This window comes from Callithrix jacchus, chromosome 5, assembly GCF_049354715.1.
Source record: "Callithrix jacchus isolate 240 chromosome 5, calJac240_pri, whole genome shotgun sequence".
Taxonomy (NCBI): Eukaryota; Metazoa; Chordata; class Mammalia; order Primates; family Cebidae; genus Callithrix; species Callithrix jacchus.
In genome coordinates, this window is record NC_133506.1 from 123,363,150 (window position 1) to 123,385,148 (window position 21,999).

The following is a 21,999-nucleotide window of genomic DNA, read 5'->3' on the forward strand; positions in this document are numbered from 1 at the left end:
TCTGAGAGATAAGACAAAGTGGTCAGGTGGTGGCTCACACCTGTAATCCCAGCACCTTGGGAGGCCTAGGCATGCAGATCACAAGGTCAGGAGTTCAAGACCAGCCTGATCAATATTGTGAAATCCTGTCTCTACTAAAAATATAAAAATTAGCTGGGCATGGTGGTGCATGCCTGTAGTCACAGCTATGTGGGAGGCTGAGGCTCCCCAGGTTGAATTTTTTCAACCTGGGAGGCAGAGGTTGCAGTGAGCTGAGATCATGCCACTGCACTCCAGCCTGGGTGACAGAGGGAGACTTTGTCTCAAAATAAAAAGATAGAAGCCAGTGAGAATACTACTTGGCTTGTACAACATCAAGTAAAACATCCAGAACTGGTAAGTGAAATTGAAACGTTTTCCACTTAGGGTGGAAAATCATAGTCCTCTAGTAAGTGTCCCAGATCTATGTCAGTTCATAGACCCAGAACCCATTTGTTACAAGAAAGACCACATCCCTTGCTTAAGAGTCTTGTACTGCCACTACAAGTAAATATTCCCCCCAAAGGGAATATTTCTTATTTATATAATATTATATAATATTTACATAGACAAAAACAATTTTCTAGAAACAGGACCATGCTACATTTGCCACTTTAAATTAAAAAAATTATATGTTAAATTATTTGAAGAAACAAGGGAAATGGAAAGATTTCTCTCATTTTTTCTTTTTTATTTATTTTTTATAGAGATAGTCTTGGTACATTGCCTAGGCTGGACTTGAACTCCTGGGCTCAAGTGATCATCTTGCCTTGGCCTCCTAAAGTGCTTTAATAACAGGGTGAGCCACTGTCCTCAGTGAAAATGGAAAATTTCCAAAATTTAGAAAAACATGTTTTTTAATCACATCAGAGATTATTTCTTAGAATGTTAGAAATTACAAATACATTGAAGTTACAGTAATTTTTAAATCTTTTCATTCAGTTTTGAGGGCATTAGTTATTCTCTGTTAGAGAAAAATTAAACTGCCTATACATCTTTCCACCTACTTTTACTAGTCTGTTTTGTCAACCGTGGTATTATTTATGCATCATTGAAGTTTATAACATTTATATTCTCTTCTATAACCCATAATTCTCACAGTTATATAAACTTAGTTTTGTATTTAAATCAATGTGTTCACCACCAGGACTTTTAGCACAACTTCATACCTGAGTTCTTATTTTGATCTACTATTGACTACTGAGATTTCAAGAAGCTTTTCCAAGAAGGGCTTATAGTTGTATTCACTGCATTTTTGGACAGTTGAGCATCACTTTGTGTTTTCTTATTTGTGAAGGATATCTTAGCTGGGCATAAAATTTTTTGATCATTTTTTTCCCCCCGAAACTTTATATACACCATGGATTGCCTTTTGTTGCATACATTGATCTTGAAACAGCTTCTCTGGTCATCTTTTGCTTGAAATTTACCCCCAAGTTTTTTTTTCTTTTTCCCCAAGAGTGGTTTGGGCACTATAGTCCTTGAGTTTTCTTTCATGTTTCTTTTCTTCAATTGGAATCTATTTTTCTTGGTCTACAGTGTGTCTTTTTGATATATACATTCATCTCTTAATTTTAGGGAAATTTTCTGATACCATGTCTGTGTTTACTTGGATTTTCTTTTATCATTTTCTTTCTACTTTAGCTTCTCTTTGTCTTTTTCCTGGACCTTTACTATGATTACCTGAAGGCCTTTATCTATGTCAATGATTTGATTGTTCACCATGTTTATTCAGCTTGTTGTTCCTGATTTAGAATCAATTTCATGATGGAATTATTTGGGTCCTTAGTTAATTCTGGTTTTTTGTTTTTTTTGTTTTTTTTTTTTAGTCAGAGTTTCGCTGTTGTTACCCAGACTGGAGTGCAATGGCACGATCTCGGCTCACCACAGCCTCTGCCTTCTGGGTTCAAGCAATTCTCCTGCCTCAGCCTCCCGAGTAGCTGGGACTACAGGCGTGCACCACCATGCCCAGCTAATTTTTGAATTTTTAGTAGAGATGGGGTTTCACCTTGTTGACCAGGATGGTCTCGATCTCTTGACCTCGTGATCCACCCGCCTCAGCCTCCCAAAGTGCTGGGATTACAGGCTTGAGCCACCGCACCTGGCCAATTCTGTTGTTTTATCTTGTTATCCTTACATTATTCTTTCATTACACTCATGTTCTTATTAAGTCCTCTTATAATTGTTTCTGGTTTTTAATGATGGGCCTCTTCCTTCCTTTCTTCTTTTCCTCTTCTTTTTTTGCTAAGTTCACCTTTTTCCTAATGTAATTAATGTTTCTCTAGTTTTCCAAATACTTTCCTCCCTCATCTTGCTTGGGCTTAACATGGGCAGCTCTGTCCAAATATATTAAATGGACTGGTATAATATTCATGAATTTTTCGACTGCTTTTCAGCCTTTATATGCAGTCTGTCTGTCCTTTTCTGAATTTCAGCATGGAGGCACAGGTATTTCATTGCTTTTTTTTGGGGGGGATCATGATTGGGATGGAGAAAAAGAGCTTAGTTGTAGTTCTGAACAACTTTTGCTGGAGAAACTGATACTGGCTCTGTCTTTAACAATTTATTAATGCCATACACTGGGGTTTTTCTATGTATGAGAGAGTGTTGTCTTTTTTATGTAAGCTCTAAATCTTATGTTCTATCAGAGAAGATGAGCCCAAGTTTCTTACTTTCCTAATTTTATTCATCTCTCTCTAATAGTCATTTTTACACCATTGAAACTGTCCTCCTCATCCTCCACCCAGGCAGAAGAGGGAAAAGTGAATGATATCTCTTCAGTTTATTTTTTTCAAAAACTGGGATATTGGAAAATAATCCTCAGCATAATTTAAACTTACCAGTTCTACTTCTAGGGTATAAGGACAAAAGAGTATGTCTGACCAAACCATGTCAGATTCTTCTCTTTCTGTCCTTGACTACCTCCTTTTGAAATTTATAGCCAAGTTATTATTCCTCTTTCCTTGTTTGTTCACTGCCAGTGAATGTTCCCTTGTTCTGTATTTAACATTTGTTTTTGTTCTTTTTACAATTTTCATTTTTCCCTATTATCTTTACCCAGAAGTTCTAGTGCCAAGTATGTTCAGTATGAGGCGTTGGCTTCTCTTGGAATACAGTTATTCCCCCGTTGGTAAAATCATTCCAGCAGCAGCCAAATGACTATCAGGGTTTAGTAGGGAAGGTTTTTAGATTAAGATTAACATTGTACCAGCTAGCCTCTAAGTCCCTTCAAATTCTTAAACTTTCATATTTCTATTTACTTAAATGAGAGCAATTATTACTGAGTTGTAGGACAAATATAATTCCAGGGTACCTAACTGTGACTCCCTCTTTCTCCTTTTTTAGCGAGAGAACATGGAGAACCACTCTCCCTACTTTCTCTAGCTTTAACCCATTTTTACAACAGGGTTATGTAGATTTTGTAATTTGATTACCTTCAAGATTATTTTGGTTAGCATTTTGTACTACAATTTCCCCTTTCAATGTGTTATGATGCATTCTTCTATAATTTATGTTTCGAGCACTGGCGTTCCTGACATTAAGTAATGTTATTGGGATATGTTAGTCTTCTACATATTGTATATTGAGAAGAAATTACTTTTTCCATCTCCTTTTCTATTTCCTTATATGATTATTAAAAGGGGTTCAGGCCATATTTGCTAGCACTAATTTCACTGTAAAACAGTTACCAGGACTTAAAATATATATTCCAAGATCCCTAGGGACTTGGATGTCCAGTGGTTCCATCATGGTCTTTCTTGAGACCTAGAATGTTCGCTTGTCCTTAGGTGTTTACGTGATAGTTCAGTTGGAGTGAAGACCTCATCATCAAGTTGTAGAGGATTTTGGCCATTCTGAAATGGAGGCTGATGCTTTCAGGAACTTCAGAAGTTCAAAACTTTACTCTTGAATTTCAGGTTCAATGTATATTGTGGAGTAGCATAGTGGGTGGAGCAGGACCCTTTTTTCCCCTTTTTCTTTTTTTTGAGATGGAATTTCACTCTTGTTGCCCAGGTTGGAGTGCAGTGGTGCGATCTTGGCTCACTGCAACTTACGCCTCCCGTGTTCAAGTGATTCTCCTGCCTCAGCCTCCCAAGTAGCTGGGAATAACAGGCATCTACCACCATGCCTGGCTAATTTTGTATTTTTAGTTTAGACAGAGTTTCTCCATTTTAGTGAGGCTGGACTCGAACTCCTGACCTCAGATGATCTGCCCACCTTGGTCTCCCAAAGTGCTGGGATTACAGGCATGAGCCACTGTACCCAGCCCCTTTTTCATCTCCTGTTTTGCCTTACAAAAATGACAATTCCTGTGAGTCAACCCAGTATTTTCTAGGCAATGAAGCTGTTTTCTCACATGAACCCCAATCACCAAGCTGTCAACTCTAGCATCTCAAAGGACTATCAGATGCTACCAGGTGCTGGCACCTGAGGGCTAACACTACCATTGTCCCTGGAAGACATGCCAGTCTGCTTTAATATGTTTAGGGTGGGCACATACCCAGTATTGTTTTCTGTCCCATAGCTCAGTGCTTTTGGATTAAGGAACTTGAAGCCTTCCCTCTTTTATTACAGGGCACTCCTTAGCCAGCCTTAATTAAGCAGGGTCCTTAATGATGGTGCATCTAGTTCTTTCTTGTAGAATGTATTATGGGTCTGGACACCTCATACCCTTTGACTTAGAAAGCTTATTAACAATTTAATATTCATTTTTGTGCATTCTGTCTGCTTTTATATCCTTTACATGTCCATATCTTTTACATTCTACCTCCTGGTAATCATTAACTCTGTTAGACATTATTGTTGGTCAACCAAAGTATCTACTAGTCCAATATGAAGAAGATGTGCTACTTTGTGTTTACCTCTGAGGTGTATCCACAAGTAAAGGATAAGTGGAAAGTCCAGATGACTCTTTCAACATTTATTTGCATGGATGGGGCTGGGCACCAGTAAAGCTTTTGATTTATATATATATATATATATATATATATATATATATATATATATATATATATATATATAAATACCTTAATAATGTCCTTTGTAGTTATGAATACCATTGTCAAGATATTACCGGAACATTAGAGCTTCTCCTCTGTACTCTACCATTTATCTGGAGAAGATACCCCTGCCAGAAGATGCTAACAGCGAAGAAGCCTAGGAAAAGACTAAAAAGAGCTCATGATATCCAGAAGTTAGCCACGTAGTATTGGGCTTAGCAGACAAGCCCGAGCTATTGCACTTTAAATGGAAAATTATCCTCGTTATTCTTCACCCAAGCAGAAGAGGTAAAAGTGAATGGTATTTAAGAGGCTTTGGCAATCTTGAGATTTGTTCATTAAGTAGAATCACTGAGCAATAGGAACCTGGCAAAATATCAAACTAATAATCATTTGTGACTATTTATGTTTAGGCTTCAAATGTGATGATCACTGTTTCATTTTTTTTCTGATTTTTAAAAATGAATAAAGTGAAATTTGAATGTGGGCGTGATTACTGATCAATCTATAAGAACACTTCAGACGTCTTTGTTTAGAAAGTTACTGTGAAAGTGCATTATTACTAGAGCCCAGAACAAGGAAGTGTCATTACTAATGATCTCACAGCCAGTTCTAGTCATGTGATTTTTGTTGGGAGAAAATTCTGCAATTTTTTTGCCCCAATTATAGCTCATTTGGTTACTTTTCTCATTCTAGAATATTGTAAAATATTTTGCTTTTAATCAATTTTAAGTCACATTCCTTCTCCCAGTGTTCCTGAGGCTTTCAAGAAGATCTCAATAGAACTTTCTACCTCCTATTTCCCTTCAGTGTGTTACATACTTAAATGATTTTGATTAACGTTTATAATTTTATTATAATGATCCTTGGTGGTATAATGTTGAGTAGAAATAATGTATACAAGAAATAAAAATATACCAACGCAGTAATTCATTCACTCAGCTTCCTGAGCAGAATGTCATAACAGCAATAGCAAGAGCATAACTCTCTTTTGTTGGGATTATCATAGTTGTGGTGAGACACAGAACAAAGCATACACATTTATTTTAAATAATCAAAACTTTCGTATACTATATAGTATCTATTAGGATAAAATGTTCATACTATTTTTTCTGCATATTGCCAAAAGTATAATAATACAGGGAAAACACCTAAATTTTGAATAAATACAAATTCACTATAACACATCACTGTTCTGAGATGCAAAATACATTTTTCTTTACTATTTATACATTGTCTTATTGTTATAAGTGTTCTGTGTTCAAGAGTTTGCATACTTTTCTTTCTTCTAAATAGTAATACATTATGATTAGAAATTTATTATCGATTTTCCAACTCCTTTTTTAAAATTATACTTTAAGTTCTGGTATACATGTGCAGAATGTGCAGGTTTGTTACATAGGTATACTCGTACCATGGTGGTTTGCTGCATCCATCAACCCATCATCTATGCTAGGTGTTTCTCCTAATGCTATCTCTCCCCTAGCTCCCTACCCACCAACAGATCCTGGTGTGTGACGTTTCCCTCCCTATGTCCATGTGTTCTCATTGTTCAACTCCCACTTATAAGTGAGAACATGCAGTGTTTGGGTTTTCTGTTCCTGTGTTAGTTGGCTGAGAATGATGGTTTCCAGCTTCATCCATATTCCTGCCAAGGACATGAACTCATTCTTTTTTATGGCTGCATGGTATTCCATGGTGTATATGTGCCACATTTTCTTTATCCAGTCTATCATTGATGGGCATTTGGGTTGGCTCCAAGTCTTTGCTATTGTGAATAATGCTGGAATAAACATATGTGTGCATGTGTCTTTATAGTAGAATGATTTGTAATCCTTTGGGCACATACTCAGTAATGGGATTGCTGGGTCAAATGGTGCTTCTGGTTGTAGATCCTTGCGGAATCACAACACTGTCTTCCACAATGGTTGAACTAATTTACACTCCCATCAACAGTGTAGAAGCGATTTTGTCACATCCTCTCCAGCATCTGTTATTTCCTGACTTTTTAATGATCACCATTCTAACTGGCATGAGATGGTATCTCATTGTGGTTTTGATTTGCATTTCTCTAATGGCCAGCGATGATGAGCTTTTTTTCCATATGTTTGTTGGCCACATTTTGAGCAGTGTCTGTTCATTTCCTTTGCCCACTTTTTGATGGGGTTGTGTGTTTTTTTCTTGTAAATTTGTTTAACTTCCTTGTAGATTCTGGATATTAGCCCTTTGTCAGATGGATAGATTGCAAAAATTTTCTCCCATTTCTATGGGTTGCCTGTTTGCTCTGATGATAGTTTATTTTGCTGTGTAGAAGCTTGTTAGTTTAATTAGATTTCATTTGTCAATTTTGGCTTTTGTTGCCATTGCTTTTGGTGTTTTAGTTATAAAGTCTTTGCCCATGCCTATGCCCTGAATGATATTGCCTAGATTTTCTTCTAGGATTTTTATGGTTTTAGGTCTTATGTTTAACTCTTTAATCCATCTTGAGTTAATTTTTGCATAAGGTATAAGGAAGGGGTCCAGTTTCAGTTTTCTGCATATGGCTGGCCAGTTTTCCCCACACCATTTATTAAATAGGGAATCCTTTCCCCATTGCTTGTTTTTGTTGAGTTTGTCAAAGATCTGATAGTTGTAGATGTGTAATGTTATTTATGAGGCCTCTGTTCTGTTCCATTTGTCTATATATCTGTTTTGGTGCCAATACCATGCTGTTTTGGTTACTGTAGTCTTGTATTACAGTTTGAAGTCAGGTAGCATGATACCTCCAACTTTGTTCTTTTTGCTTAGGATTGTCTTGGCTATATGGGCTCTTCTTGGTTCCGTATAAAATTTAAAGTAGTTTTTTCTAATTTGGTGAAGAAAGTCAATGGTAGCTTGATGGGGATAGCATTGAATCTATAAATTACGTTGGACAATATGGTCATTTTTATGATATTGATTCTTCTTATCCAGGAGCATGGAAAATTTTTCCATTTGTTTGTGTCCTGTCTTATTTCCATGAGCAATGGTTTGTAGTTCTTCTTGAAGAGGTTCTTCACATCCCTTGTAAGTTGTATTCTTAGGTATTTTATTCTCTTTGTAGCAATTGTGGGTGGGAGTTCACTCATGATTTGGATCTCTGTCTATTATTGGTGTATAGCAATGCTTGTGATTTCTGTACATTGATTTTATATTCTGAGACTTTGCTGAAATTGCTTATCAGCTTAAGGATATTTGGGGCTGAGATGATGGGGTTTTCTAAATATAGAATCATGATATCTGCAAACAGAGACAGTTTCACTTTTTCTCTTCCTATTAGAATACCTGTTATTTTTTTCTCTTGCCTGATTACCCTGGCCAGGACTTCCAATACCACATTGAATAGGTGTGATGAGAGAGGGCATCCTTGTCTAGTGCCAGTTTTCAAAGGAAATGCTTCTGGCTTTTGCCCATTCAGTATGATATTGGTTTGGGGATTCTCATAAATAGCTGTTATGATTTTGAGATATATTTCATCAATATCTAGTTTATTGTGAGTTTTTAGGATGAAGGGGTGTTGAATTTTATTGAAGGCCTTTTCTGTATCTATTGAGAAAATCATGTGATTTTTGTCCTTGGTTCTGTTTATGTGATGGATTGCATTTATTGATTTACATATGTTTAACCAGGCTTGCATCCCAGGGATGAAGCCGATTTGATCATGGTGGAAAAGTTTTCTGATGTGCTGCTGGATTCGGTTTGCTGGTGTTTTATTGAGGCTTTTTGTTTCAATGTTCATCAGGGATATTGGGCTGAAATTTTCTTTTTTTGTTGTGTCTCAGGTTTTGGTATCAGGATGATGCTGGTCTCATAAAATGAGTTGGGGGGAGTTCCTCTTTTTCTATTGTTTAGAATAGTTTAAGGAATGGTACCAGCACCTCTTTAATCACAATAAGAAAACATTTTGAAACCTGTGTTTTAAAGCAAATTTCATTTGTGTTTTGATTCTTGATTTGTAATAAGGAGATAAGAATTATGAATTTAATAAGAAAATTTCCCAAATTTTGTACAGTGTGCATGCCTGGAGAAATGAATACTATAGCTTTAAGATAAGGTAGTCTGGTGATTCATTGCACGAAACAAGATCGATTTGGAGCAGGCTCCTACTGTTAGCTTTTTTGAAGATGGATTCTCACGCCGAAAATAACACAACATATTCTAGATAACAGCAGTTTTCCCCCTGAAATCCACCAAAACTGAAGAAAAATCCAAGTGACTGTTCTTAGCAGCTGTGTGGCCTGGAGTTCACTGGGGAAGCTGGCTTCCTGCCGTCCCCTATTCATCACCTGCTTCAAAGACAGCCTGGCTGGCTATAGTTTGCAGGCCAGGTAGGGTGCCATTGTGCACAGTCTGGGAGGATTAGTATCAAAGCTGCAGCAACCAGGCCCTTGGTCTCGGGCTGCCATTCAGTCTAGCAGGGAGAGGCTAAGACTGGCCAAGGTCACAGTCTCCAGTGTGGAGTGGACTGGGAAAGGATTCTGAGAATAGAATGCTCTTTATGAAATCATGGCGCAAGCTTGCAGCACAGCAGGTGCCCTTCTGGAACACATAACATCTGTTTATGTTGGTATACCGTAGCTGACAACAAGATAATAGAGCTTTGAAATTTATCATTTTATTTTTGAAAAGACAACTGTATATACAATAATCCAGATGCGTATTTAGCTCCGATCTTTTATTTGTAAATCATGAAGAAAACTGACCGTTTTAATTGCTGCTTTTCACATGTGTATATTTAAGCCAAAAGCAAAGCGTACTGACTATTAACCATTTATAACCATTGCTGATCAGAAATACCCGAATTCTTGGGGAGGAAGTGACTAGCATTCAAAATATATATTTTTTCAATGTTCGGACATTTGTGTCAACAGATTGCAGAAGGATTTACTGAATATGCCCAACTATTTTGAATATTAGGTGGTTTGTATAACTACCACCCCACAAATGAGAGTATTTCAAGGGTGAGGTAATAATGATGCAAAAATAAAAATTTTCAACTTGGACAAATTAGAGAAAAATTAAGCTGTACATGAGTTGTCATGACGACAAGGATGTTCTGTTGATGAACTGTCCTCCTCATTGTCCAATCAGATAGTAGAGCTGAAGCTGGAGCATGAACAGGAGAAGACGCACCTATTACAGCAGCATAACGCAGAGAAGGATAGCCTAGTCCGAGACCATGAACGGGAGATTGAAAACCTGGAAAAACAGCTTCGCGCTGCCAATATGGAGCACGAAAATCAAATTCAGGAGTTCAAGAAACGAGAAGCACAGGTAATTATCAATAATATTTGATAAAACGGGTATCTATTTTTAAAAAGTCATCAGCGTTTAATGTTTTCTTATTATTCTTGTTGATGCACGCTGTTTGATCATTTGCAAATCTGACATATACATGTGATTTTTTTTTTTTTCTCCCCCCAACACCTCCCCCCCTGTTTTGGGATGAATAAAGCCTTAACTACAGAAACCACAGGTAGCCAGATTAAAAATCCCATGGCGCGCTATAACTTGGCCCCCTTTTTTTATAATCTTGTCTCAGTTCCTTTCATGATGGATTTTTTTAAGGTATCTGCCCCTTACCCCTCCCTTCAGCCTTAGCAAATCCCTATGAAATATATCAGCCTCACTCCTTGCTTTTTGTTTTAATCTCTGTAGGTAATCAAGCAGCTGTTTTAATATTTGCTTTTCCTTCCTAGTGTTGCTGTTTTCATTAGCCTATATTTGATTAGATCACTCAGATGGTAATTGATAAAAATGACTCCAAAGAAGGGCTATTTCCCATCAGGTCTGTTGCTTTTTCTTGCACACACACATGCCTCCTAGCCCACGTCTCTGTAGTCCCTGTTGGAAGCCATTTGGCAGAATAACCCCCAGCTGTGGTAGCATTTGACTCCTCAAACTTGTGGATGAAATGTGCACTGTCAGCATGGAAAATTATCTTTATGAATTTCAGATGAAAAAAGAAATCTTATTGGATGTGTATCTTTGTGATACAATACATTCTTTAGAATATATATAATCAAGGGCCTTTAGTGTGTCCTCTTGAGATTGCTGTGAAATTGTATTAAAGAAAAATTTAAGAGCAATTGATAACAATAAAAAGATAATGTTCTTTTCTAATAAAACCATATTGTATACTAGGTCTAAATACCTCTTTTTCCATTGAAATCTAACCAGACTAACCACACTAACCACACCACACAACCTTCTTCTAGTTATCCTTCCTCTCCAAATAATATAATTTTCAGTCAAAACAAACCTTCTGTTACACTATGTCTTTCAACAATTTGTTAATTATCTAAATGTAAACACAGTACTAATTAAGTAAGATGTTAATTTTTTGAGTGGACAGCGGGAGGTAGTAAGGCAAAGAATAGGAGTCACTGGTTATTTTTCATTTGACCTTGAGTTGTCTTCTACTTTCAGAGAATGACTGATGCAATATGAATATACTCAGCACAGCTTTTGTTGTCAATGATATACATTTAGAGTACAATTATTTTCAACTTGTTTTACGGTGGTTTGCTACCTAAAAAGGTAATCATTGTAGTTGCCACCACAGAATACTCAGGTGGTTCCTGTTAAATCATCGTGTATTTTATTTTTGCCACCAACCTCATTACAGCCTTTATGAAATATATGCTGGTGTTTTGACTTTTCTCCATACAATTTATTAGGAATATTTCCTAGTTTATATTCTCCATCAAATGTGATGTTAAACCTTACCATTGTTTTTCCATGACAAGAGATATGGGTTCTGAGTCAGTGTAGGATTTGTTTGCGTAGTAGAATTGTATAATGGATAAAATAAAATACACTAGTTTACATAACTTCCTATTATTTGGGGGCTGTTATGGGAAGCCGATACAAGTGGAGGCCAAATTTAGAGGAAACCTTTGTGATTTTGCATGTGTCGTATCTGCCATGTAGGGTGCGGTTCATCCAATCATAACAAAAGGGTAATTTTAATACTATTACGTATAATAAAGCCACGAGATAGTACAATAAGGTTATTAATTGAATTTCTTCCTGTTGAAACATTAAGTATGAGGACTCTATGCCTCCTCAAATACTGTAGTTTAGGATTATATTGCTCATATTTCGTGTCTTTCTCGGAACGTTTTACTAATTGGAATTGCTGTCAAGGGAATGCCAGTAAGCAATGGAAACAGGCTAAATGAATTCTTGGTCAACAGGAAAATAATTTCGTATATGTTGTACTTAGTTGTTCTTAGAGAATACAATTTTAAAAACTTTTAGCAATAAGCTGTATTTTTAAAAATCTTATCATGTATACCAAAATGCTCATAATTTTTATTTATCTTTGGTTATTTATTGAGGATATTTCAGGTAAGTCTTAAATTTTCAAAATATATCTCTTTATGGTTGTGGTCTAAATAATCTAATGTATAATACCTTTTAAGTTCTAAATTCATTGATAAATTTCAAGAAAACAAAGTAGGCATATAATTTTCAAAATCAAAGATCTTTTTCAAATCATCCCATTGTAGTTTGATGCAGAACAAACATATATTAAATGTTAGATTGTATAATGTTAAAAATTTTAATTTCAGAGAGATTTCATTTTCAGTTAATGTGTGGCTAGTCTACTTTAGCAATGGAGGCCATTTTGTAAAAGGGACTATTTGAAATACTTAACCAAAAGAACAGTGAAATATCTATTTTGAATACTATGGCTTCGTATACTGCTTCTCTTCCCTCAGTTTCTTAAATGAGCACAGTTTCCTTGAAGTCTATTTTTGACTTCTTCCAAATATGTAGTACATTGCATGCTGATTAGAAAATCATTATTATAAAGTATAGTTACCAACCTTAAGGTGAATCATTCCAACTAGGGACTCCCTTTTGGTAAATTTGTTTTATAGTACTATAAGTTAATTGTTATACTAATAATTTCTGTTTTAAAGAGCAATAATAAGATATAGAAATGCCCCAAGGACAATGAACTATTTTCCTCATTTGATTTGGTTCAGTTAGCTAATTATTTTATGTGTATATCATATTTTTGTTATAGTACTTTGATTTTCAATGGCAGGATATATTATGTTGTAATAAATAAATTTGCTAACATGCACATTAAATTTTATCTCCATCATACAAGATGTTCAGTCTGGTATCTACCTAAGGTCATATGTTTAAGAAAAAGTATTCAGATCAGTAGAAATCAAGACTTGTAGATATTCATAACATCACTGTTGAATATTTCTTATTTACCAGGTCTCTCTTATTGAAATTATTTTGGAGAATGATTTCATTAATTCAATCATATTTTAATTAGAAAATTTATAAATGTAATCTTAACTGCTTCTAACATGAAAGTTCTATATGTAATTCTTGTTTTGCTTTTGAACTATAATATAATGAGAGAATTTCTATTGTTTATCCTGTTGAGTTAGAAGAAAAAATGGAACATAGGTTTCTTGATTCCTTACTTGTCTTTTTAGGGCCCTGAACCACTTAAAGATAGCTTGATGTTTTACGTTTGTGCCACGGTGAGTGGTATGTGTGAATACTGTAGAGATTGTTGCATAGAACCTTTGTGATCCTCCCCAGAGGGGGCATCTTCATTTTAGGACCACTATGTGACCTGTTGCAGTAGAGACATTCAGACACCTAGGGTAACCAGCAGCCATTGTGTGTCACCATCAGTATCATGCAAATTAAATGCAGCAACCTTGCAGAAGGTCATCAGCCAGATCTAAAAAATATATTAAAGTTAGCATTTGCATATAGTTCAATGGCTCTTGCAAAACATTGGCATCTAAATGCCTTTGTTAATCCTCCACACTGAGAATCATAAATCTAATATGAATAATTTTTACATAATAAATAGACAAATTATCTTGATTTTGCCATACTGATTCACATTAAGAGCTGAACCTAACACTGATTCCTAAATGTAGAATTTGTAATAATTCTCTTCCATTTAGAAAAAAACTTTTCCTAAAAAGATATGAATAGGACAATTTTAATTTTAAAAATTGTATCTCAATTGCATTTCCTTATTTTCCACGCATTTGCAAATTTTGGCCCAAGATAAAAATCTTTATAAACTGAGTATGTACCTGCATTCAGGGGATTGAACATTGGCTATCATTCTTTAAAAATTACTCCAAGGGTGAATTTAACAATATATATAGTCTGAACATTCTTGTTATACCTATATGCATGGCTTTTGGTCTTTGGTAGCATTTTTCGAGTGAAAACATTTTAATTTTTTTATATGCCAGCTGTTACCAAAAGGATCTAAAGCAGCATTTTATAATAAACAGACACTTAAAATAATTGAAAATAGTAATTAGGCAATAAATTACATTAACCACCCTAGAAAACGTATACTGAAGAAAAAATATAACAGGTAAGTGGAAATTTTAGCTCTGAGCTTGCCTAGAAGCCACAGCAAAGAGGGAAACGTGGTGAATTGTGTAATTCTAAATATTTAATAAAAATATCATAGCAGTTCTTTTTTTTTAAGCTCCCAGTTCTGAGAGAAATTTATGCCATTAGACTTAATATAAAGGACATTGACCAATATAGCTGATAATATTTTCCATATGGTAAAACATTGGAAATAAAATCTGGTGGGGAAACTTTAGATTCTTTAGTACTTTTATAAAATGTAATTACCAGATTTTATTTTATGTGCCAAAATTTTAATTTATTGAGAATATTATTCTCAAATCAAAAAACAACATGCCTTAAGAAATAAAATTTTGCAGATATTATGAATCATAAGAAAGTATATTTTAAGTCACAGCCTAGCAAATTTTAGTATAGTTGTTTTATCACTGGGCCAGGAATGCTTACAAAGTGTCTTCACGAAGGAAAACTTAGAAACATAGCTGAGTTTAGAAATTATTTAGAAGTTAATGCCTAATATCAATTCCCAAGTATGTTACTCTCTTTCTTAGATCTGATATTTTTTGTTCTCTGAATTTATTATGAAAAACTAGAAAAAGAAATTATAAAATCAAATGGTAGTTCACTCCAAGAGTGAAAGTTACTTACACCTGCATTAAAATGAATCATATCCCACCTACATAACCAAAATAGTATTTTATCACTAATATTTATTCATTAATATCATTTGCTTGGTTCTGAGGTATATATATTTTTGTTTCTTTGGATCAAAGTGGACTGATTGCTTGGAAAAACCAAGCTATGTAAACTCCATTTTTCCCCCAGCCTAATGGGGCTGTTGCTGTTAATGTGACCCTGCTTTTTATTCCCCTCTTCTCCCTAGTGACACACATGGTCACATCAGAGTGGTGGCCTGGTGTTCCAGCTGTGTACACACCAAGATGTGATACTCATCCCTGATGGACCGAGTTATTTGTATTAGAGCAGAGTGTGTTTTAAGTACTAAGTGGGCTTTACTGCAGTGTACAGTGTTTAATGTCAGGCATTAGAAGGTTGGTGGGAAAGTTTTGATCATTCCACTTCAATTTTGTAAAAAGAAAATAAGATATTTTTGGTGGACTTCTGGTAAAACCACACATTACAATTCTGTATTTTCTTTAGATGAAGTTTTATAGTATTATCTAAGTGCCCTATTTAAGGTGGCCCAGGAACTTTCTGTATAAATTCAAAATATTTTAGAGTTTTTCATAACTAGGCCATTTTAAAAAGCCTGTGGGGGAAATACTGTTTTTCTGACACCAAAACCTTAGGTCATACAGAATTTTCCAAATAAAGGGGGAAAACTTCTCAGCTTACTTTGGCATAGATGCACTGATGTGAAGATCTTTTTTGTTAGTATTCAGTAGTTATGAGTCTAATAGTATGATATGTGAATTTAATACATTTGCATTGTTTATATATTACTATACAAATTAATATGTAAAAGAATAGTCTTTCTTAAGTTTTTAGTTAGCAGAAAATATAGGCAAATGTCATTTTAGGTAAAGCTTAAATTTTGTGTAGGTGACCAGCTTTCTTTTTCTATTATAATTCTAAAATTCTGTAACTGTTTTCATCCTGCAGGCATAAAACTAGTTTTATCTGTGATTAAACTATTATAAACAATTTAACTCTGTCCTCAACATGGAGAAAATTATATTGTTTAAAAAAGCAAAAAATCTTTTTTTTGCTGAGGCAAGAAAGATGATTTCTGTAAGAATGATCCTTTTGTAGAGGATACAGTGTATCTTTAGTCCTGTGCATATTTTTAAAATGTGGCAGTTACCATGGAAACCACATTCTGTGGTATTTGGTCCACTTTTAGATAGGGAGCATTCCTTTTAAAGACAAACCTTTTAAATAATAACATAAAGTATTCCATTTGAATTAGTAACTTTGTGTCAACTAAAAATGATTGCTTTAAATTCTGTCTTTTGTTCTCATTATACTGAATGGATTTCTTTAGAAATATTAAAATTGCTATTGAAGAAGAGGTAATTAAATATGGAAGAGAATAGGGAGTAAAATATGATCACTGAGGTGGTGAGAACTGGGAGAATTGCAAGGGACCACAAGTCATTGTGTACCATATGTTCTGCCAGACATGAAGCTTTTAGTTATATCAGGTGTCTAAGTATCTAGCACTAGTATAGTCAGATTAAGTCATCTAAAGAGATGACCGCATCCAACTGTATTCCATTTACAGATGAGAAACCTGTGATTCCAGGACTATCTCTTGCCTAAGGTCACAGAACTTGCAAACCAAGCCTTCTTAATCCAAATTTAGTGCTCTTTCTATCATCCAAGAAAGATTTTAGATTTTTGGAGAGACTTCGACATGGCAGAAAAGGAAGAAGGTTATATAGGAATCTTTCCCTAGCATGGATAGAGACACTGGTACCCTGCTCCCCTGCTGAGCTTCTCATAGCAATTTGCATTTCTTTCAGTGATTTGCCATATTCGATGTTGCTCCAAAGTCATAATAATGCTTGAATAATGCTGCTTGATTTCCAGTTTGAGTAAGTAGCAGCTCCTCCAACAACACTGAGTTTTCATGTTTGTATGTGTTTAACAGCAGCAGTAGCAACAGCAACAATAACAACAAATGTTTATTGTGTCCTTCCTTGTGCCAAGCTCTCTGCTGGGCTGCTGGGTCCTTTGCATTGCATTCTCTCACACAATCCTTTTTTTTTGAGATGGAGTCTCACTCTGTCACCCAGGCTGGAGTACAGTGGCGCGATCTTGGCTCACTGCAACCTCCCACCTCCTGGGTTCAAGTGATTCTCCTGCCTCAGCCCCCAGAGTAGCTGGGACTACAGGTGTGCACCACCATACCAGGCTAATTTTCATATTTTTAGTAGAGACAGGGTTTCACCATGTTGGTCAGGCTGGTCTTGAATTCCTGACCTCCTGATCTACCCGCCTATACCTTGTAAAGTGCCGGGATTACAGGTGTGAGCCACTGCACCTGGCCACAACCTTTTAATACTTGATAAGGATGACATTTTCTATCTTGAAACTCTGTTTTGACCTTCTTACCAGGGTCAGAAGATGACTATATGTATTTTCATTTTATCAATGAGAAAAGATCCAGGAAGCATAAATAAATTGCCCAAGGTTATGTAACTAATAGTGTACTGGGACTCATAGCAAAGTCCTCTACCCCATATGCCTGCTAATGCTAATGTATGAGCACATTGTTTCTGAATTTTATTTATTCTGCATAAATCCATTATATTTCTAATTTGAATTGTGACTACCTTACCAGATTTAAAATACTGATACTCATAATGCAAACTATATATATCCAAATCATGTATTAGCCCGCAGTTTCACTCTTTCTCCAAGACCACAAGCCATGACTATGTCTTTCTTTTGAGATAAACTCTAAGAAGAAATGCAATTCTTAATATTTTCTTTGGAACATAGTTTCTTCCAACAAGTTTCAGAATTTGTAAAATAGAAGAGTGAATACATTTTTGAAATGGATTCACTTTTGGTTTTCACATTGTCACTGAAAAAAGGAGTACCTAGATTAAGAATTCACCCCAAATGTTTACATCAGTGAGGCCTACCAGTCTTGATAAAAACAGTTTAGGAATTTGCATTTAGTAGTGGTAAGGTATGTTTTTTTGTGAGTGGTTCATGATCTTTGGATATTTGTTATGTTCACATGCTAATTTGGAATATTACATATGATCCATTCATTTTATGGAATGAATTTTTAACTATCAGAGTTCAATGTTTGTTAGTATATATTTTTTTAAAGAACCCTGAATGAGGATCCTATTGCATGAGAGAATCCAATAAAAGCCACTTAGAAAGGAGGTCAAAGATTATGAAGTTCAAACCTGGAGATTTTTTCCATCCCAAGGGTATAATTAGAAAATGTGTTTCTTCTAGACCCCTCAAAAACAATTTATGTTAATGCAGTATTCACTTAATTTTAGAGCTGTTTTGCTCAAAGTAAAACTTTTCAGATGAATTGTTTTTTAAAATAAATGCTTCAGAGACAAAGCATGATTCGGCATGCAGAATGTCATTTCCATTGACATAAGGAAATATGCCTTGAGTTATTTTTAGCATATTACTCTTCCTTCTCCTTTTCACCTAGACCTCGATGAAATTACTAGGAATATTGGCAGAAATTATCTCTGAGGAAGTATTGGATGAATAACTCTTCTTCCTTAATGTCTTGGAAAAGTCATTTTTGGATTTCTGACTCAATCGGTTCTGTAACAGACATCCCTGATGTCTTCATTTGTATATTTGTGGTAGTTTTTTTGTGACAGAGAGGTTGAAGCCAAAGTGCAGGAAATGATTGGCAAAATGATGATATCATCAAATGTTCAAAGAGCTGGCAAATTGAAGCTTATTAAACTGTCATTTTGTCTCCCATTCAGGACTAATTGGAATCATGCCTACTTGCATGATATGAAAGATATTTAACACCTGAGCTTTTTTCATGACAAAAATGTCATAAATTGGTGTCAGGGAGACCTTAAACTCCTATTTGGAAAAGAGAACACAGCATTGTGTGAAAATAATAGTCTGTTTTCAAACTCCTGTAGTTTGTGTACAGAAAATATTTGAAAAATATTGTCATTGAGTGGAAAGTTTTAGATGGGCTTAATTGAGCCCCAGAGTATTGAATCAGTAGGTTAGTGTGCAACTTGAGAGTTTTTTTAAATGAAACAAATATTAAAATTTAAGGAAAATTATAATTTTTCACTTGTTTTAATAATTATTTGAAATTACATCTTGATCTCTTGAGTGTCTTTGGATATTTGTGTATTGGAAGGCTGGGAAAAATCATATGAAATCACAATGAAACAATACACAATTAGACTTTGGGGTTTGAAAATATGTGTTATTTTTCTGGTTTATTTTGATTTGTTTTGCTTTGGTATGAAGTCAAGTATTAGTCAAGTAATACTGAAAGCATTTGTAATATTTGAATATGAGTTAGTGGTGTCCTTAGAGATTGAAGTGTGCTGAATTATACAACCTGGATCTGGGTTTCTTCCCTTTTGTGAAGGGACAGTGGCAGTGCTGCACTAGTCTTGAGGAGTGTGTGTCCTTTCACTGGATGCTGTGGCTCTGTGATGCAGAGGAGCTTTCAGTGAACAGAGATCCAGTAGTTCAGCCAGGCCTACAGTCTCAAAACAAGTGAATTTTCCAGTGAAAAGACCTGAAAGTCGCAGTTTTTTAAAAAGGTTAACATTAATTCATTCATCTTAAGTTTGCCCCTTAAGTCAGTATTTATTAAGAAAACAAACTCCAGATCCCTAGGGTCAAGTGGAACCTTATTTATTTTGTTATTTTCAAGGATGTCATTTAATGTACAAAATGCATGTGTTCACCAAATGTTTCCTGAAAAGCTAATTTTTTTTGAAATGTAAATGTTATCCTCACTTATTGCCTAAGATGATAGCTCCAGTTACAGTGATGTTCGCATGCGCAACAAGAGAAGTGGAGTGTGAGGGTTGAAAACTTTTGGTCTTCAATTATCCAAATATTACGGCCAAAGTTGTCATTAGACAAATGCCATGAGTTCAAGAGCTGCAGCATGTTCCAGGCTCCGCTGTGAAAGTCCTGACTGTGTATAGATGTTTCAGATGTGGGGCAAAATGTAGAAATGCTCTCTTGTGATTTGACCTCTCTAGCCACTTCTAGTGGCACACAATTTAAAAAATCACCATCTACTGCCATAATGTTGGTGTTTCTTAAAAAAAAATTATTCAATTCAGGAATAAGAGTAGCAGAGTAAATCTTCTGAAGAAAAATGATAATTATTAACTGTTTTGATTGTTTTTGAAATCTCATTGTTTCAGAATGATATAGAAACAAATGGAACTCTGTAACTTGAACATTTTATAATTATGACTCTTCAAATAATATATAAATCAAATTTATTTCCATGTAAGTTTGCTGTCTAAAAATTAGGCAGAATTCCCCTATGATATCCACTTTCTTCAACTTTATTTTATTAAGATTTTGGAGGTTCCTACCCTGTGCCAGGCCCTAGGGCTGGGGGTACACACCTTTAGGAGGTGTCCTTCACATCCTGGTTTATGTGAATGTTGCCCCAGAGCTGTACAGGGCATGGCCTATATGGCCATAGGGTATTCCTGCATTGGGTACAGCAAAGAACAAGATAGACCAGTACTCTACTCTAAAGGAAATTACAGTTGCATTGGGGAAGACAGATGATAAGACAAGAACCAAATTAACAAGGAGAGGATCAGATAGCAATAACTTGTAGGTGGAGAATTAAAATTGAGAGATATGATACAGTGACCAAATGATTGTGATTGTGTTAGCTGGCCATCAGAGAAGCCCTCTCCAAGGAATAGATATCTCATTTAATATCTGATTGATGAGAAGCCAGCCAGACTGAGGCAACAGTTGGTGCAGAGACCCCGTAGGAATATAAGTTTTGTGTGTTCTTGAAATGAAAAAGGAGACCTGTCTGGCACTAGCATAGTAGGTGTGAGAAAGGGGGCAGGGGGTAGCTGACCTGGGGCTTTTTAAGCCCTGGTGAAGAGTTTGAATTGCATTTTAAATGTGATGGGAAGACAGATGCTTTAAGCAGTAAGGTGACATGATTCAATTCATGTTTTTAACAGATCCCTCCATTTGTGAACAGTCCTAGATGCCTGCATGACATGCTTATGTCAGGCAGTAACATGCGTATGTCAGGCAGTAGGGCTTGCTGATGGGTCGGGTGTGGGGAATGAGGGGAAGAAGTAGTAAGGGAACTCCTGGAGTTTTGGTTTGAGCAGCTGTATAGATGGTGGTGTCAAATACGAGGAAGATTGCTGGAGAATAGAAGCAAAAGCAAGAGGTCTTTTCTTGCCAAGCTAAATGTGAGCTGCATGTTAAACATCCATAGGGAAGTGTGTCAGACAGCGAGTTGGATATGCAGGTTAAGATTCCAGAGGTGCAAACTGGGCATATAGATAATAATGCATGGGCCCAGATGCAATTACTAATTTCTTACTGAATACTAACATAAAGATGCTGTTCATGGCCAGTCTCTATCATTTACTGTCCCTATAAACCTGAGTTAATATTAGCTAATTACCTCAATACCTCTGATCATTTTCCACACCTGTGATATCCATTCATTCATTTAGTGGCATTCATTGAACTCCTACTATAAGCCAGGCCCTATGCAAGTACCTAAGAATATAAAAAAGGAATGGTTTCTCTGTCAAGCTTATAGTCTATGGGGAAACAGGCATTGTGCATCTGTCATAAATGGAGGATACGATGGTTCATACCAACAGATGTGAGTAAAGAATGTCTTCCTTTAACATAGAGGATGCATCTCACTATACATCAAAAGCTGTGTAGAATAGGAGACAGAGTAACAGTAACGCTGGTCAGAAGGACAGGCTCCCCTCACTCACACATCCTTATGAAGGTACCCTTTGCTGATGATATCACCTGATTGCTATGATGATTTGATCAGGCCCTTTAAGGAACTTTCTTTGCCATGCTTTGGTATGGAAGGAGATTAATACCCTCTTGGTTC

The 21,999-nt window shown here is 35.7% G+C and overlaps 1 protein-coding gene across 35 annotated transcripts in view; it reads left to right on the top strand.

Annotated features, from left to right (window-relative positions):
- The window catches only part of CEP112 (centrosomal protein 112), a 705,692-nt gene that overhangs the window by 288,684 nt on the left and 395,009 nt on the right, over positions 1-21,999 (top strand). For all 35 annotated transcript variants that reach the window (XR_008481664.2, XR_008481665.2, XR_008481666.2 and 32 more), the window contains one exon: positions 10,128-10,310. Coding sequence is in view for 32 of the 35 variants with exons in the window: in XM_054256393.2 (XP_054112368.1) it covers positions 10,128-10,310 (183 nt within the window). In the remaining 3 variants the exon portion in view is untranslated. The remainder of the gene's footprint in view (positions 1-10,127; positions 10,311-21,999) is intronic.